The following is a 19,007-nucleotide window of genomic DNA, read 5'->3' as shown; positions in this document are numbered from 1 at the left end:
AATGATAACACGTCTAGGTTTGTTTAGCGTCTGAGCCCTTACTTTGTCCTAGTCTATGAGTTCTATCTATGTCGGCAATTCCAACGCTGACATTAAGCTTTTCTTGAAGCAGATTGATAATCTTGGTATCCGTGCACGTTTAGGCACGTCCGTTCACCATGGTGCATACAATACTAATGTGCGGTGTTGAGCCCATGAGACTCGCAGGAGCTGTTTTCAAAACAGTTAAACTTGAACGAGGAATTGCGCGGTGATACATATTCTATATAGTCTTGTGTTATGTTAATAACTAACATTTGTAACAACTGTAGCCTACACACAATAGAACAAATCCTATCCAGAGATCAGTAGCGTCAGGATTGGTTGTTGAATAAGTACTAATCTAATAACACTATGAAGTTTGATAACGTCTTTAAATACATTGGTGAATATGGTCTCTATCACAAACTGGTGACATTGTCAATATGCTGTCTTATATTTTTGAATTCGTTTACTATCAACCGTGTTTATCAGTGGGACTATGGATCACCATTGCAAGCCTCCATATGAAGCTAATTGTAGCGAACTTTATCTCGGTGATTGCTGGAATACAAACGATAGCATGAATCTTCCACCAGATGATGAGGGGACACTATTAATCAATGAAGCACAACGTAAAATGTATGCAAATGATACGACTGAACTGATTGATTGTGAACATGGATGGGCTTACGATCGATCACGGTATGATTCCACTATTGTGTCTGAGGTAAGATTGTTTATTTTGTGTTCGTCAAGAGGTAGGACAAAACTCAAGAAAAGAGGATTATGGTTTATAGATAAATAACACCATAAATACATTAAATAGATATAATGTTGAATTGTAGATATAAATGAATGTCAACATTGTTTTTTTGCACACTAAGTTGGCTTGTATGTTATTGTATTATCATTATGCTGGTCGAAAAACAAACTATGGAAATAACATACTAGCCCATATGGCGTATGTATTAAATATACAAACTGATAAGTTATTACAATATAAACCATTGGCATAAAGACTGGTTGAAGTCACTGTGTCTCCCATAATGCATGCTCTATTGTGTAGAAATAGAGATTAGTTTTAGATTTTAGAAACGGTTGCGTTGGAGTACCTTGTATTCAAAACTGTCATTGTGTATATGAACAATAAAGTTTAGCTCGTGGTGAATACTTTGTAAAAAAACCTTAAATGAACATCTATTAAAACTGATTTAGTTATAGGCTAGGATAGGTTACAATCAATTATATCATTGTATCATTGTATGAGCAGGGAAGAGTGTAATTAACTCTTCCTTGCTATATGAGCGAGCACAACAGTAGGCCTATATACTTACCGGCCTTTTCAGCACACATTATGTTATAATATACAACATCTAAAATCATTATTTTAAAAATCTATTTAGACAAACCAAAATTAGTTACTGACCTGACTGACAGTTCGAAAGGAGCACTGAAACTGTCAGTCAGGTCAGTAACTAATTTTGGTTTGTCAAAATAGATTTTTAAAATATCGTATCTTCAAACCAGATGAACATTTTCAATCTTTCTAAAATCATTGTTACCTATATTTCAGGAGTTGTTGCAATACATCACAACAATGCCTTATAAGTATTTAATTTAACAATAAATATTTATATAATATGCATTATATTTTGGTAGTTTGACCTGGTGTGTGAAGACAGTTATTTGGTGTCGTTGGCGTCATCGTTGTACCTAGCAGGCTTCATTGTTGGTTCTATTCTATTCGGACTTCTTTCTGATTTGTAAGTTTTAAATAAATGAAAGAATTCGGTACCTTCATAATAGTATCATGCCATTAAATTTTGGAGGCAATCCGGACCAGGATAACAATTCTGGACCACTTTTTATTATTTTACTAATATTAGGCCGTAACTATACAAGAATAATGTTTATCACGATTCTTGATACTTGTTACTCCTGGTGGATGTTGCAACTCTCTTATTGCACTTGTTTAAATAATGGTTTTCGCGATTTTCAGCGAGTCTTCTAATTATATGCGATTTTGAGTCTATTCCTTAATCCATGTTTGAGTGTAGTTCAAACTTATAAGTACCGTACTCTTCGACTGCTGCATTTTGTTACACTACTCACATTTTATAAATTTCAATTGTTAGTCTAGGAAGAAGAAAAGGAGTGTTTTTAGGCTTTGCATTGGCTTTATCATTCTCGATGTTATGCAGTCTGTCGAAATCATATGTGATGTATGCGAGTTTCCGCTTCCTGACCGGAATATGTAATACTGGGTTATATTGTTCAGTCTTCACATACGGTAGGATAATATTTTATTAAAGATCATTAAAATTCATATTTTAAACCATTGACCAACTTAACAAATACAATTAAAATGGTATATTCAGAGCTGATGATAGGTATAATACTGCACAGTGTACTAAACATTCACGCAAAATTGAGACTTGAGACAGAAAAAAAAAAATAGAGCGACATAATGAAGGACAGTATTGAAATCATGTTAATGCATTGTGTGCATGCAAGGGCAATATGCATGGGGCCTAGGTTTGTCTCCCTGCTTCAGTATCATGCCTGGTAAAACAACACGCTGTAAATGTCGTGACCTTTCAAGGTTGGTCAGAAATAATATAATCATATTTTAAAGTTAAATGTTAAAGTTTCAAACATAATATAATTTTCGTCACGGGCATACAATGAACATTTCCAATATATTTCGTAGACTGTCCCGATAATTTAATACCATACAGACAATTTATATTTAAATATTGTTTTTTTCTCTGTTATTATTTTCAGTTACGGAATTAGTTGCTCCATCAAGACGAGCCATGATGTCTACCATTGTGACTATCTATTGGTGCTTTGGCATAATGATGTTAGCTCCGATTGCTTATTTCATTAGATCATGGGACAAGCTTCTCATGACTTTCAGCATTTCCCTTTCCCCTCTGCTGTTGCTTTACTTGTAAGAACCAATATATTATAATTGTATTTTATAAATTAAAAACGGAAAGCTTAAAATGAATGTAAACAGGAAATATAATTAGCTGTTGAAGCTGTAGCCTTTTCTATAGTACAGTAGGGTCATAATGTTAAAATCGTGTAAAATGGTTTTTTTCTTATGAAAAAAACAAAAACAACTCAAATCCGAAAAACTTAAGACTTTGTTTAGGGAGCAACATGTGATTATTAGCTCTGTTAATTAATTCACTTATGGTAACAATTTCGTATAAATATTAAAAAATGGTCAAACAAAGTTGGTATTATAATATTTGTATGGCTGATAGGTAATATAGTAATTCATTTCTAACCTAATTAGATCATTTTTACAGTTTTATTCCAGAGTCACCTCGGTGGCTTCTTGCCAAAGGGAGAACTGAAGAAGCAAAACTTGTTATTCAAAAAATTGCAAAAAGAAATAAAGTTGGAGATTTACCGGATGACATATTGGACAATTTAGAAGTTGGATGTGTAAGTTGACATATTTATTTCGCTGACAAAATGTCATCTTATTAGCAGAGTCTAAGACGCGTTCATACCGTAAACACGGAATGAACAAGAACCAAAGATTATGAGCGTAACATAAAACAAAATGTTACGTAAAACGCATGGATTTTTATTATAGGATTCAAGTGAAAGTACCAAGACTAGTCCGTTGATTATACTTCGATATCCACAGATGAGAAGAAAAACTGTTTACATCGCATATAGTTGGTACGACACATTTCTTGTTTATTTGTGTATTAACACTATTTGACCGAAAAAGTTAAAAAGGTAAAAGTGTAATGTCATGTCATTACAGCCACATCAGATATATGTTTTTGATAGATTCCAACTAAAACTAAATTTTGCTTAAACTAATGTTTAAAATAAGTTTGCCGTTAACCTTGCCTACTATGGTTTGACGTATGGTGTTGAGGATCTAAACGTCGACGTATACATTGGAACTTTCTTGGGTGGTGTTACCGAGTTGTTGGCCTACCTGTTCACTTGGTTCTTTATTCAGAAGCTGGGCAGACGATGTTCACTAGCAGGTGCCCTTGTTGCTGGTGGTGTTGCTTGTTTCATCAATATATGGATTCGTAAGTCTAGATTCGGTCCACATCGATGCTCTATTGAAACTTTTCAAGTCTGTCAAGTAACACCAGAGCGCGCTCGATGTAAAAAAAAATTCAAACTCTTGTTTGGAAACTTAGTTTGCCATTGTTTGTAGAACGTTGTGCTTAAAGATATATTGTCCCCCTAAAAAAAAAATTGTTTCACATTTTTTGTTGAATATGCCATTTTATTGTAATAGTTATTCACTTTGAGCAAAACATATTTACCTGAAAAAATGTGATTTAAAGCAAAAAATTCTTAAATTGTCTGTCAGGTAATGGTTTTTGGTTAAAATTAAACGTTTTTTTTTGTATTTTTATAAGTGAAATAATTTTTTATTTTGATTTTTTTTTTACAGAAGTGAATAACTTTATTGAAACTGCAAAATGAACTATTTAAAGTCTGATTTTATTATTTATTATTTTTCATGTTTTTGGAGGACAATACATCTTTAATGGAAGCTGTACATTTGAAAATCTCATGTCGTGTGAACCTCAAATGGACAGTCACAACCTTCCCAAATATGGTGGTTGGTGGTTGCGTCTTATGGTACTGTGTACTTTGTACTAGTCCATGATTGCCTGGGTACGAAAGTTTGGGGTGGGGTTCAATTATACTGAATTGAATCGATCAACAATGAATTCCAAATAGTGTCCCAATTTAGCTTAAATTAGTGTGTTGGATTATAATCGAGCATACGGTACTATATACTGACAATCAGAATTCGACCTTCTCTTTTGATATGCTACAATTATTACTAAAGTAATTTTAACAATGTATTTTTCAATCGGGTCGATTCGAATTTTCAATTATTAATGAGCAACGTGTTGCTTTTATAAAGCCATTTATTTAGAGTAATAATAATTATGTTTGTACACTTTCAGCGGTAACACTCGTGGCTTTCAGGACATCTTTAGCAATGATTGGCAAGTTTTTTATTACATCTGCATTTGCAATTGTTTATATATATACTGTTGAACTTTTTCCAACGAATATTAGGCAAGTTAAATACATTTACTTTACAGTAATACTATATGATAAGTTCGTAAAATAATATTAATATGTTCCTGAATGTTGTCTGGTCTGTGTAAATGGTCTGTAAAATCCAAAATAACAAGCACCCGCTTCTTTTGCTGCCATTGTAACTTGTGTCAATACATGTCACATATTGACTATAACGTAATTGTATATGTGTTTACAGGAGCACCGGTTTAGGAATATGCTCCCTCTTTTCACGAGTGGCTGGGATGCTTGCCCCTCAGATTCTTTTCCTCGAAAAAGTATGGGCACCTCTGCCGCTGGTGGCGTTCAGTTTTACGTCAGTGACTTCTGGACTGGTGGCACTACTTCTGCCTGAAACTCTAAATGTGCCACTTCCGCAAACTATAGAAGAAGCTGAAATGATTACGAGGTAAGAACAGTACTTAAGCGTGGTTCCCACTAGCGACGCTAGGTTTATTACTTTTACGTTTAAACATTTTTCTCCACATCTTTTAGTCTATTACCGATGACACGCCGTTTTCTTGTTTTATTATTGCAGGAAAAACAACATAAGAGGGAATAAAGAGTTTGAAAGTCTTCAGATGCAAGCAGCAGCCAATACTTAAGAATAAACAAAATTATAAATTTGTTATTGGAATAGTGATTAAATCGGTTTGTTTTGGTTCTCATGCCAGGTTTAGTTAAATTCGTTTGGGTTTGGGTTGTATCTAGATATTTAAATCGCCGTGAAACTAAGCAATGTGGTCTAAACATGTTATGTATAGAAGGGAATATGTCAACATTAACACGTTGTAATAACATGTTGTAGCTAATTAAAAAATAACCCTACTAGGTTTACATTATGTTATGTAATATAATTTTTTTTAATATAATAATGGTACTAATGACATTTTAATTTCATTTTTAATTTTAGAAATAGTATTTAAAAAATTAATTTAAATAACATAAACGTAGAAATAAAGTAGAATCTATACAATGAATTACTTACAATTTCACATTTTTAAACTTTATTTTAATCTTCGACTCGCCAGAAAAATATAATAATAATAAATATTTCAAATTTACATCTCGAAGTCTTTTCCGAAACGAAAGTTTGTTCATCTTTCAGTCTTACTTTAACGACAAACTAAATTGTGTCATTCGAACATGATATCTATTCTACAGAATGAACAGAGGGGTTAGCGTCTGCTGGGCACTGTGGGTGGGGTAACGATCACGAAAATCAGGAGTATAAGCATTGTTTTTTTTTATATATTTATAATTTCATTTAATAGTTATATAGCTTGATTACAAGTGAGCTCTAAATTATCGAAAGATTTTGCAATAGGCCTTTTTTTAACTACGGACAACAATCATGAGAAAGACTTCATCCTCAAGAGGAGATTTTCACACGCGAAAAAAGAAAGCTTCTTTAACACTACTCTCAAACCATCTCCTGTCTTCTGTCATCCTACTTGCTTGCTCCATAGAGTCAAACACATATGTTATATTCTTTCCATTTGAATCTTGGTCTTCGTCTTCTTCTCTTCCCTGGAATATAAGCCTCCAACACTGTCTTCTCCATTCCATCTTGCCGCTTAATCGGACCAAAATAACACAATTTCTGCTTTTTAACACACTGCAGCAACCAATCATTTGATACACCAAGCTCCTCTCTTATGCTATCATGTTTTCATTCATTCATTTTATTGTTTCACATAAAATAAGTAAAAGATAAGACAAAGACAAGACAAAAAAAAAATAAAAAATCTGGCTAATTATCTGTTTATGTGTGGAAACTCTAATAAGCCAAACAGGGCTTTAAGGCTGAGCATTCCAAAATACATCACATTGTACATGGTAACATACAATTGCTTTCTAAAAAAAAAGAACAAAAAAGCCAAACAGATTTGGTTGAATATCAATAGAAGGAAAAGTAGCATATAAATTCTATAGGAGCAAACTTATTAACTATCTAAAGAATATTGATGGATTAATATTTTGTATTTATTTAAAAAAGAAAGTAAGGTCGGTGATAATTTAATGTTTAAAATTAAATTATTCCATAAAAATGGTCCGTTAAAAATGAAAGAATTTTTCTGCTGTAGTGTACTTTTCATAAATAAAATGTTTCCGGGTAGATGACCTGTTGTTATAAGAATGAACCATTGTAAACAACGAGTTTACCCACAGCAAAAAGTTAAGCTTTCCAAGTTTATTCCGAGTATACATATTTAACAATACATAATATTTATTTCTACTGATACTGTACAAGCAATGCTAAATACTACTAAAGCTTAATAATAAACTACATTTTGGCCTCTGACATCGCTGTATTAAAGGTCCAGTGTGTTGTCACAGGAGCCAGTAAATCAAATGGTTGTTATTAAGTATATCGGTGAGGATGTAAGTGACATCCGTTAGGTAAATTGTGGAATTTGGGGGCAAAATAATTGCCCAGAATTATACCAGCCAAATGAGCGAATAACACGAGTAACATATGAGTAGCGCCTGTGTTGAGTTAGGTGTTGGATGATACCGGGGGATGGTTGGGTGGAAAGATTAAAAGTTTGTACAACTATCGAACGGCTAATTTAACAATGAAGTGTGCTAGTATGCACCTTAGTAAACAACTAAAAACACTCTGAATTCCCATTGGTTGCCAATTAGAAATTAGCCTATCCTACATTTTTGTGGTTCCACTATTAGATATACCCGTTGGTCTATAGAAATACATTGTCAATTACTGTGGTTGGAACTTTGATAAAGTGTCTCCCTTGACTAACATTCACGTTTTACTTACCTGTAGAAACAATATACCATTCATCCTAACACTTCTATTACTCTGAAATCTACCCCCATTTATATACCACATCCTATAGTTAAAAGAAAGTACTTGTGCTATGTATAAACTATAATTTATTACTTTAAATTACTTTGAATTTTGGATGTTGATGGACTATTCCAAGGATTAGTCTGCAAAATGTTGTTAGAAATTGAAGCCCAATCAATATTACAGTAAGATAAATATGGTAAAATAGAGTGTTGTAAAGCAAAAATAAAATATTGTATGGAAGAATATATTTTAATTTACTTAAAACACCAAGAGAACAGAATCTATTAGGCTAGTATTTGTTGAGTTAAGCCGAGTAATATCAAGATATAAAGGGGAGATATTGGGGTTTTGTACATACCGAAAATCATCATCTGAAAGTTTATTGAAAGGAAATAAACAGTTGATACATGATATGCAAATCCAGTCAGTATATCCGGAAAGACAGTGAGCATGCACAGAATTATTACAAACATCACACTTAGCTATATTTTGCTTATCTATGGGTTTGTCATATAAAGAACATATAATTTATAATGTAGGAACAACTTGACATGATTACTTGCATATCCATGTTTGGGTCTAAATAATCAAGTACATTTCTGTAAGGCATAACAAAAAAAAGGTGAAACATAAGAAAAGACTTGTATTGTAAAAACAAAATAAAGTTTCCAACTTGTATCGCCTTATTTAAATGTCAACCAGCTCACACTGTTAGTTATACAATGTTAATCATTGTTATTAATTTATAGTTCAAGCTTTTAAATCGTTTAGGTTCCGAGATAGATCTAGTTGATTACTGGTGGTAAGTTTTTTTATGCCGTTGGTAAGAATAAAAATCTTGCCGTCAAGTGTCCATATAGGTTTAATCATGGAAATCCATGATTTAATGTACTTCGCATATTTTGGTTTTTATGACTCGTAATAGCTCCGAGTGTTTCAGGGTCAGATGCTCATGTATGAAGTATTTAGTCCCTTTAAATTGCTTCTTTGCATTAAATACTTCTCTTCTTTTGTTGTAGTTTGAGAATTTAATAATAACACGTCTAGGTTTGTTAGCGTCTGAGCCCTTACTTTGTCCTAGTCTATGAGTTCTATCTATGTCGGCAATTCCAACGCTGACATTAAGCTTTTCTTGAAGCAGATTGATAATCTTGGTATCCGTGCACTCGTTGCTTGATTCGGAAATGCCGTGAAGAATTAGGCAATTACGCCTGGAATATTGTTCAGCTTCATCAATATTGTTTTCTAAAATCATGCTTTTTTCTTATCGTTAGTCTTGTTAATATCACAGTGTAAAGAATCTCTAATCTCTTTTTTTAAATTTTCATTTTAGGCAAATTGCCAAGGATAACCACAAGAGAATTCATTCACTATCCTTCTCAAAGGTGGAAATCCCATTCACAAGACAAACATATACATAAGATGCTCTACATAAACAAAGACTTATTAAGTCTTTGGGAGTGGAGTTGCAAATTGTCATGAGAAAAAATCCTGACATATGACAGGACTTGAACCCAACTCCACTCCGCAAGCCACAACTCCACTCCCCAAGCCACAACTCCACTCCATCAGTGAGCTTACCAATTAGTTCTTGCACGGAATTTGATACAGCTGCAGCAATGTTCTTCATAAATGTAGAGTCAGGTGCTAAGCATTTCGTAAGCTCTAAATCGATCAGTTCTTTAATTTCTGTTTTGTCAGTAGGCCTAATGGTTTCAGCTTTTTCCAGATCCGCCGGAGTCAGCTACGTTTTCTCCGGAATCTTTAGGAGTCGGTTTTTTCTTACTACCACCAGCCATCAGCAGTGTAATTGTAATAATTAATGGGCAGGTGGACGGCTTGAGTGTAGTAATCTGATTGGTTTGTTACCTAACAATAGGAGCCGGGAGAGCTACGTTTAGGCACGTCAGTTCACCATAAATATTTAACAGTTAAACTTGAACGAGGAATTGCGCGGTGATGCATTTAATGGTATTCTATATAGTCGTGTGTTATGTTTGTAACTACTGTAGCCTACACACAATAGAACAAATCCTATCCAGGGATCAGTAGCGTCAGGTTTGGTTGTTGAATAAGTACCAATCTAATAACACTATGAAGTTTGATAACGTCTTTAAATACATTGGTGAATATGGTCTCTATCACAAACTGGTGACATTGTCAATATGCTGTCTTATATTTTTTAATTCGTTTACTAATATATCAACCGTGTTTCTCAGTGGGACTATGGATCACCATTGCAAGCCTCCATATGAAGCTAATTGTAGCGAGCTTTATCTCGGTGACTGCTGGAATACAGGCGATAGCATGAGACTTCCACCAGATGATGAGGGGACACTATTAATCAATGAAGCACAATGTAAAATGTATGCAAATGATACGACTGAACTGATTGATTGTGAACATGGATGGACTTACGATCGATCACGGTATGATTCCACTATTGTGTCTGAGGTAAGATTGTTTATTTTGTGTTCGTCAAGAGGTAGGACAAAACTCAAGAAAGGAGGATTATGGTTTATAGATAAATAACACCATAAATACATTAAATAGATATAATGTTGAATTGTAGATATAAATGAATGTCAACATTGTTTTTTTGCACACTAAGTTGGCTTGTATGTTATTGTATTATCTAAAATCATTATTTTAAAAATCTATTTAGACAAACCAAAATTAGTTACTGACTGACAGTTCGAAAGGAGCACTGAAACTGTCAGTCAGGTCAGTAACTAATTTTGGTTTGTCAAAATAGATTTTTAAAATATCGTATCTTCAAACCAGATGAACATTTTCAATCTTTCTAAAATCATTGTTACCTATATTTCAGGAGTTGTTCCAATACATCACAACAATGCCTTATAAGTATTTAATTTAACAATAAATATTTATATAACATGCATTACATTTTGGTAGTTTGACCTGGTGTGTGAAGACAGTTATTTGGTTTCCTTGGCGTCATCCTTGTACCTAGCAGGCTTATTTGTTGGTTCTATTCTATTCGGACTTCTTTGTGATTTGTAAGTTTTAAATAAATGAAAGAATTCGGTGCCTTCATAATAGTATCATGCCATTAAATTTTGGAGGCAATCCGGACCAGGATAACAATTCTGGACCACTTTTTATTATTTTACTAATATTAGGCCGTAACTATACAAGACTAATGTTTATCACGATTCTTGATACTTGTTACTCCTGGTGGATGTTGCAACTCTCTGATTGCTCTTGTTTAAATAATGGTTTTCGCGATTTTCAGCGAGTCTTCTAATTATATGCGATTTTGAGTCTATTCCTTAATCCATGTTTGAGTGTAGTTCAAACTTATAAGTACCGTTCTCTACTCTGCTGCATTTTGTTACACTACTCACATTTTATAAATTTCACTTGTTAGTCTAGGAAGAAGAAAAGTAGTGTTTTTAGGCTTTGCATTGGCTTTATCATTCTCGATGTTATGCAGTCTGTCGAAATCATATGTGATGTATGCGAGTTTCCGCTTCCTGACCGGAATATGTAATACTGGGTTATATTGTTCAGTCTTCACATACGGTAGGATAATATTTTATTAAAGATCATTAAAATTCATATTTTAAACCATTGACCAACTTAACAAATACAATTAAAATGGTATATTCAGAGCTGATGATAGGTATAATACTGCACAGTGTACTAAACAATCACGCAAAATTGAGACTTGAGACAGAAAAAAAAATAAAACGACATATAAATGAAGGAGCTTTCGATTGACATCATGTTAATGCATTGTGTGCATGCAAGGGCAATATGCATGGGGCCTAGGTTTGTCTCCCTGCTTCAGTATCATGCCTGGTAAAACAACACGCTGTAAATGTCGCGACCTTTCAAGCTAAATTGGTAAATAATATAATCATATTTTAATGTTAAATGTTAAAGTTTCAAACATAATATAATTTTCGTCACGGGCATACAACGAACATTGCCAATATATTTCGTAGACTGTCCCGATAATGTAATACCATACAGACAATTTGAATTTAAATATTGCTTTTTCTCTGTTATTATTTTCAGTTACGGAATTAGTTGCTCCATCAAGACGAGCCATGATGTCTACCATTGTGACTATCTATTGGTGCTTTGGCATATTGATGTTAGCTCCGATTGCTTATTTCATTAGATCATGGGACAAACTTCTCATGACTTTCAGCATTTCCCTTTCCCCTCTGCTGTTGCTTTACTTGTAAGTGTACTTTTATAAATTAAAAACGGAAAGCATATAAAGAGTAATTTGTGAATTGCTATATTACATGTTCCTTAAATGAATGTACACAGGAAATATAATTAGCTATTGTAAAAGTGGACTTGTAGCCTTGTATATTGATCGTACAGTAGGGTCATAGTGTTCAAATCGTGTAAAGTGTCAATTTTTTAGTCGCGTGCAACTCGACTCTACAGCTCACTAAGTCGGTCGGTTGGTCGGTCGGTCGGTAAACACTAACTTGTATATGGCCTTGCCTTGATATCAGTTTCATCTAGCTAAGTCAATTTTTTACAGTATATTCCTTATGGCCAGGAATCGGTGTGGTTATTTGTTCACGGTGCGCAATAAAAAATTACGCGATCTACGCACGATTTAACAAAATCACGTTTGTAATCATATCTTCACAAGCATGAATCACAATTAAATAAAATTTATAATATCGATAGGAATCTTCATGTAGGGCTTTCTCTTTCCAGCCCTTGGGTTTCTCCTATTGCCACCTCTTCCGATAATCTATAAGAGTTCCTTTTTCATCTAACACCTTCTCCTTTAAAGCAAATTTCAGCATCCACTATAGTATTTTACTCTGCTCTACAGCTCACTATGTCGGTCGGTAACACTAACTCAAATTTGAGCACGCGACTGCAGCCATGTATATGGCCTTGTTTTCTTATGACAATCAAAAAAAGAACTCCACTCCGAAAAACTTAAGACTTTGTTTCGGGAGCATTATGTGAATATTAGCTCTGTGAATTAATTCGCATATGGTAACAATTTTCTATAAATATTTAAAAAATAATTATGGTCAAGCAAAGTTGGTATTATAATATTTTTATGTAATTCGGTGGCTGGTAATCTAGTAATTCATTTCTAACTTAATTTGATCATTTTTTACAGTTTTATTCCAGAGTCACCTCGCTGGCTTCTTGCCAAAGGGAGAACTGAAGGAGCAAAACTTGTTATTCAAAAAATTGCAAAAAGAAATAAAGTTGGAGATTTACCGGATGACATATTGGACAATTTAGAAGTTGGATGTGTAAGTTGAAATATTTATTTTGCTGCCAAAATGTCATTGTATAGTAATAGTTAAGTGACATTATTGTCAATAGAAAAAGAGAAAATATTTTGTATTTATTCATAACAGTTTTAGGGAAAGGGTCGACGCCTGATCTCACAACCATGCAAAATTGATATGTCTGACTGGTTCCTCGTTTTGGTTGATTTTATAGGTTTTTAAAGATGTATTGCCCCTCCCCCCTCCCCCTGAAAAATAATTCTTAACATTTTGTTGTTGAATATGCCATTTTTGGTGTAAGTGGATAACTATTAGGTGACATTAATACCTAAGAGTTATTCACTTAAACCAAAAAATGTGATCAAAAAATGTATTTACCTAAAAAACTGTAATTTAAAGCAAACATTAATCAAATTGGCTGCCAGCCAATGGGTTTTTGGTTGAATTTAGCCATTTATTTTGTCATTTTATGAGTGAAAACATTAATTTTCTCCGGTTTTTTTTTTACGAAAACGTTTCGAACGTAATTAAAACTACAAAATAATCTATTCTAAGTCTGATTTTATTTTTCATGTTTTGGGGGACAATACATCTTTAATTGAATAAAAGAAAGTTAATAAAACAAAATGTGACGTAAAACGCATGAATATTTATTATAGGATTCAAGTGAAAGTACCAAGACTAGTCCGTTGATTATACTTCGATATCCACAGATGAGAAGGAAAACTGTTTACATCACATACAGTTGGTACGACACATTTCTTGTTTATTTGTGTAATAAAACTATTTTCATTTATTCCGCTCTAAAACTCTGTGACCGAAAAAGTAAAAAAGGTAAAAAGTATAATGCCATGTCATTACAGCCATATCAAAGATATGTTTTTGATAAATTCCAACTAAAACTAAATTTTGCTTAAACGAATGTTTAAAATAGGTTTGCCGTTAACCTTGCCTACTATGGTTTGACGTATGGTGTTGAGGGTCTAAACGTCGACGTATACATTGGAACTTTCTTGGGTGGTGTTACCGAGTTGTTGGCCTACCTGTTCACTTGGTTCTTTATTCAGAAGCTGGGCAGACGATGTTCACTAGCAGGTACCCTTGTTGCTGGTGGTGTTGCTTGTTTCATCAATATATGGATTCGTAAGTCTAGATTTGGTCCACATCGATGCGCATGCTCTATTGAAACTTTTCAAGTCTGTCACGTAACACCAGAGCGCGCTCGATGTAAAAAAAAAAATTCAAACTTTTGTTTGGAAACTCAGTTTGCCATTGTTTGTAGAACGTTGTGCTTAAAGATATATTGTCCCCCTAAAAAAAAAATTGTTTTCACATTTTTTGTTGAATATGCCATTTTAGTGTAATAGTTATTCACTTTGAGCAAAACATATTTACCTGAAAAAATGTGATTTAAAGCAAAAAATTCTTAAATTGTCTGTCAGGTAATGGTTTTTGGTTAAAATTAAACGTTTTTTTTTGTATTTTTATAAGTGAAATAATTTTTTATTTTGATTTTTTTTTTCCAGAAGTGAATAACTTTATTGAAACTGCAAAATGAACTATTTAAAGTCTGATTTTATTATTTATTATTTTTCATGTTTTTGGAGGACAATACATCTTTAATGGAAGCTGTACATTTGAAAATCTCATGTCGTGTGAACCTCAAATGGACAGTCACAACCTTCCCAAATATGGTGGTTGGTGGTTGCGTCTTATGGTACTGTGTACTTTGTACTAGTCCATGATTGCCTGGGTACGAAAGTTTGGGGTGGGGTTCAATTATACTGAATTGAATCAACAATGAATTCCAAATAGTGTCCCAACTTAGCTTAAATTAGTGTGTTGGATTATAATCGAGCATACGGTACTATATACTGACAATCAGAATTCGACCTTCTGTTTTGATATGCTACAATTATTACTAAAGTAATTTTAACAATGTATTTTTCAATCGGGTCGATTCGAATTTTCAATTATTAATGAGCAACGTGTTGCTTTTATAAAGCCATTTATTTAGAGTAATAATAATTATGTTTGTACACTTTCAGCGGTAACACTCGTGGCTTTCAGGACATCTTTAGCAATGATTGGCAAGTTTTTTATTACATCTGCATTTGCAATTGTTTATATATATACTGTTGAACTTTTTCCAACGAATATTAGGCAAGTTAAATACATTTACTTTACAGTAATACTATATGATAAGTTCGTAAAATAATATTAATATGTTCCTGAATGTTGTCTGGTCTGTGTAAATGGTCTGTAAAATCCAAAATAACAAGCACCCGCTTCTTTTGCTGCCATTGTAACTTGTGTCAATACATGTCACATATTGACTATAACGTAATTGTATATGTGTTTACAGGAGCACCGGTTTAGGAATATGCTCCCTCTTTTCACGAGTGGCTGGGATGCTTGCCCCTCCGATTCTTTTCCTCGAAAAAGTATGGGCACCTCTGCCGCTGGTGGCGTTCAGTTTTACGTCAGTGACTTCTGGACTGGTGGCACTACTTCTGCCTGAAACTCTAAATGTGCCACTTCCGCAGACTATAGAAGAAGCTGAAATAATTACGAGGTAAGAACAGTACTTAAGCGTGGTTCCCACTAGCGACGCTACGTTTATTACTTTTACGTTTAAACATTTTTCTCCGCATCTTTTAGTCTATTACCGATGACACGCCGTTTTCTTGTTTTATTATTGCAGGAAAAACAACATAAGAGGGAATAAAGAGTTTGAAAGTCTTCAGATGCAAGCAGCAGCCAATACTTAAGAATAAACAAAATTATAAATTTGTTATTGGAATAGTGATTAAATCGGTTTGTTTTGGTTCTCATGCCAGGTTTAATTAAATTCGTTTGGGTTTGGGTTGTATCTAGATATTTAATTCGCCGTGAAACTAAGCAATGTGGTCTAAACATGTTATGTATAGAAGGGAATATGTCAACATTAACACGTTGTAATAACATGTTGTAGCTAATTAAAAAATAACCCTACTAGGTTTACATTATGTTATGTAATATAATTTTTTTAAATATAATAATGGTACTAATGACATTTTAATTTCATTTTTATTTTTAGAAATAGTATTTAAAAAATTAATTTAAATAACATAAACGTAGAAATAAAGTAGAATCTATACAATGAATTACTTACAATTTCACATTTTTAAACTTTATTTTAATCTTCGACTCGCCAGAAAAATATAATAATAATAAATATTTCAAATTTACATCTCGAAGTCTTTTCCGAAACGAAAGTTTGTTCATCTTTCAGTCTTACTTTAACGACAAACTAAATTGTGTCATTCGAACATGATATCTATTCTACAGAATGAACAGAGGGGTTAGCGTCTGCTGGGCACTGTGGGTGGGGTAACGATCACGAAAATCAGGAGTATAAGCATTGTTTTTTTTTATATATTTATAATTTCATTTAATAGTTATATAGCTTGATTACAAGTGAGCTCTAAATTATCGAAAGATTTTGCAATAGGCCTTTTTTTAACTACGGACAACAATCATGAGAAAGACTTCATCCTCAAGAGGAGATTTTCACACGCGAAAAAAGAAAGCTTCTTTAACACTACTCTCAAACCATCTCCTGTCTTCTGTCATCTTACTTGCTTGCTCCATAGAGTCAAACACATATGTTATATTCTTTCCATTTGAATCTTGGTCTTCGTCTGGAATATAGATTAAGTAATACAATTGAATTAAATAATAGTACAGCATTTAAAAATTACATTAAAAAGAAGTACTCTATGAAGAATGTACAACATGATGTTGGTGAGGGTGAATAAAAAACAAAAACACAATTTGTAAGCTTTATTATGTAATACAATTTAATTAAATAATAGTCGTCGTCAAGGCAACCTCTGATCAGAGTGTGGCTTCTCTAACACTATTCTGAAACCATCTCCTGTCTTATGTAATCCATAGAGCCAAACACATCTGTTATAGTCTTTTCCCATTTGCATCTTGGTTTTTCTCTTCTTCTCTTCCCTGGAATATAAGCCTCCAACACTGTCTTCTCCATTCCATCTTGCCGCTTAATGTGACCAAAATAGCACAATTTCTGCTTTTTAACACACTGCAGCAACCAATCATTTGATACACCAAGCTCCTCTCTTATGCTATCATGTTTTCATTCATTCATTTTATTGTTTCACATAAAATAAGTAAAAGATAAGACAAAGACAAGACAAAAAAAAATAAAAAATCTGGCTAATTATCTGTTTATGTGTGGAAACTCTAATAAGCCAAACCGGGCTTTAAGGCTGAGCATTCCAAAATACATCACATTGTACATGGTAACATACAATTGCTTTCTAAAAAAAAAGAACAAAAAAGCCAAACAGATTTGGTTGAATATCAATAGAAGGAAAAGTAGCATATAAATTCTATAGGAGCAAACTTATTAACTATCTAAAGAATATTGATGGATTAATATTTTGTATTTTTTTAAAAAAGAAAGTAAGGTCGGTGATAATTTAATGTTTAAAATTAAATTATTCCATAAAAATGGTCCGTTAAAAATGAAAGAATTTTTCTGCTGTAGTGTACTTTTCATAAATAAAATGTTTCCGGGTAGATGACCTGTTGTTATAAGAATGAACCATTGTAAACAACGAGTTTACCCACAGCAAAAAGTTAAGCTTTCCAAGTTTATTCCGAGTATACATATTTAACAATACATAATATTTATTTCTACTGATACTGTACAAGCAATGCTAAATACTACTAAAGCTTAATAATAAACTACATTTTGGCCTCTGACATCGCGCTGTATTAAAGGTCCAGTGTGTTGTCACAGGAGCCAGTAAATCAAATGGTTGTTATTAAGTATATCGGTGAGGATGTAAGTGACATCCGTTAGGTAAATTGTGGAATTTGGGGGCAAAATAATTGCCCAGAATTATACCAGCCAAATGAGCGAATAACATGAGTAACATATGAGTAGCGCCTGTGTTGAGTTAGGTGTTGGATGATACCGGGGGATGGTTGGGTGGGAAGATTAAAAGTTTGTACAACTATCGAACGGCTAATTTAACAATGAAGTGTGCTAGTATGCACCTTAGTAAACAACTAAAAACACTCTGAATTCCCATTGGTTGCCAATTAGAAATTAGCCTATCCTACATTTTTGTGGTTCCACTATTAGATATACCCGTTGGTCTATAGAAATACATTGTCAATTACTGTGGTTGGAACTTTGATAAAGTGTCTCCCTTGACTAACATTCACGTTTTACTTACCTGTAGAAACAATATACCATTCATCCTAACACTTCTATTACTCTGAAATCTACCCCCATTTATATACCACATCCTATAGTTAAAAGAAAGTACTTGTGCTATGTATAAACTATAATTTATTACTTTAAATTACTTTGAATTTTGGATGTTGATGGACTATTCCAAGGATTAGTCTGCAAAATGTTGTTAGAAATTGAAGCCCAATCAATATTACAGTAAGATAAATATGGTAAAATAGAGTGTTGTAAAGCAAAAATAAAATATTGTATGGAAGAATATATTTTAATTTACTTAAAACACCAAGAGAACAGAATCTATTAGGCTAGTATTTGTTGAGTTAAGCCGAGTAATATCAAGATATAAAGGGGAGATATTGGGGTTTTGTACATACCGAAAATCATCATCTGAAAGTTTATTGAAAGGAAATAAACAGTTGATACATGATATGCAAATCCAGTCAGTATATCCGGGAAGACAGTGAGCATGCACAGAATTATTACAAACATCACACTTAGCTATATTTTGCTTATCTATGGGTTTGTCATATAAAGAACATATAATTTATAATGTAGGAACAAC

General features: G+C 33.2%; 3 protein-coding genes across 3 annotated transcripts; all 3 read left to right on the top strand.

Moving 5' to 3' along the window:
* The first annotated feature begins 520 nt into the window (after positions 1-520).
* LOC144834683 (solute carrier family 22 member 7-like) lies at positions 521-5,464 on the top strand. The gene is made up of 8 exons (XM_078689581.1): positions 521-748; positions 1,681-1,784; positions 2,157-2,275; positions 2,806-2,974; positions 3,342-3,480; positions 3,884-4,091; positions 4,547-4,656; positions 5,309-5,464. The coding sequence occupies exons 1-8, from the start codon at positions 521-523 to the stop codon at positions 5,462-5,464; spliced, it is 1,233 nt and encodes a 410-aa protein (XP_078545707.1).
* Positions 5,465-10,150: 4,686 nt separating this feature from the next.
* LOC144834677 (solute carrier family 22 member 21-like) lies at positions 10,151-15,391 on the top strand. The gene is made up of 8 exons (XM_078689572.1): positions 10,151-10,378; positions 10,841-10,944; positions 11,316-11,434; positions 11,969-12,137; positions 13,056-13,194; positions 13,833-13,921; positions 14,108-14,316; positions 15,222-15,391. The coding sequence occupies exons 1-8, from the start codon at positions 10,151-10,153 to the stop codon at positions 15,389-15,391; spliced, it is 1,227 nt and encodes a 408-aa protein (XP_078545698.1).
* Positions 15,392-15,549: 158 nt separating this feature from the next.
* LOC144834824 (organic cation transporter protein-like) lies at positions 15,550-16,406 on the top strand. The gene is made up of 2 exons (XM_078689818.1): positions 15,550-15,748; positions 15,878-16,406. The coding sequence occupies exons 1-2, from the start codon at positions 15,585-15,587 to the stop codon at positions 15,942-15,944; spliced, it is 231 nt and encodes a 76-aa protein (XP_078545944.1). The 5' UTR covers positions 15,550-15,584; the 3' UTR covers positions 15,945-16,406.
* The last annotated feature ends 2,601 nt before the right edge of the window (positions 16,407-19,007 follow it).

Source organism: Antedon bifida, chromosome 1, assembly GCF_963402885.1.
Source record: "Antedon bifida chromosome 1, ecAntBifi1.1, whole genome shotgun sequence".
Lineage (NCBI taxonomy): Eukaryota > Metazoa > Echinodermata > Crinoidea > Comatulida > Antedonidae > Antedon > Antedon bifida.
Note: the sequence above shows the minus strand (reverse complement) of the source record. Positions and strands in the feature narration are given on the sequence as shown.

Excerpts from the sequence above, each read along its gene's own strand:
- LOC144834824 (XM_078689818.1), top strand. The coding sequence starts at position 15,585 with ATGCTTGCCCCTCCGATTCTTTTCCTCGAAAAAGTATGGGCACCTCTG. Across the intron at positions 15,749-15,877 it reads GAAGCTGAAATAATTACGAG|GAAAAACAACATAAGAGGGA; the intron begins GTAAGAACAGTA and ends TTATTATTGCAG.
- LOC144834683 (XM_078689581.1), top strand. The coding sequence starts at position 521 with ATGGATCACCATTGCAAGCCTCCATATGAAGCTAATTGTAGCGAACTT. Across the intron at positions 1,785-2,156 it reads TTCGGACTTCTTTCTGATTT|TCTAGGAAGAAGAAAAGGAG; the intron begins GTAAGTTTTAAA and ends TTCAATTGTTAG. Across the intron at positions 3,481-3,883 it reads ACAATTTAGAAGTTGGATGT|TTTGCCGTTAACCTTGCCTA; the intron begins GTAAGTTGACAT and ends GTTTAAAATAAG.
- LOC144834677 (XM_078689572.1), top strand. The coding sequence starts at position 10,151 with ATGGATCACCATTGCAAGCCTCCATATGAAGCTAATTGTAGCGAGCTT. Across the intron at positions 10,945-11,315 it reads TTCGGACTTCTTTGTGATTT|TCTAGGAAGAAGAAAAGTAG; the intron begins GTAAGTTTTAAA and ends TTCACTTGTTAG. Across the intron at positions 13,195-13,832 it reads ACAATTTAGAAGTTGGATGT|GATTCAAGTGAAAGTACCAA; the intron begins GTAAGTTGAAAT and ends TATTTATTATAG.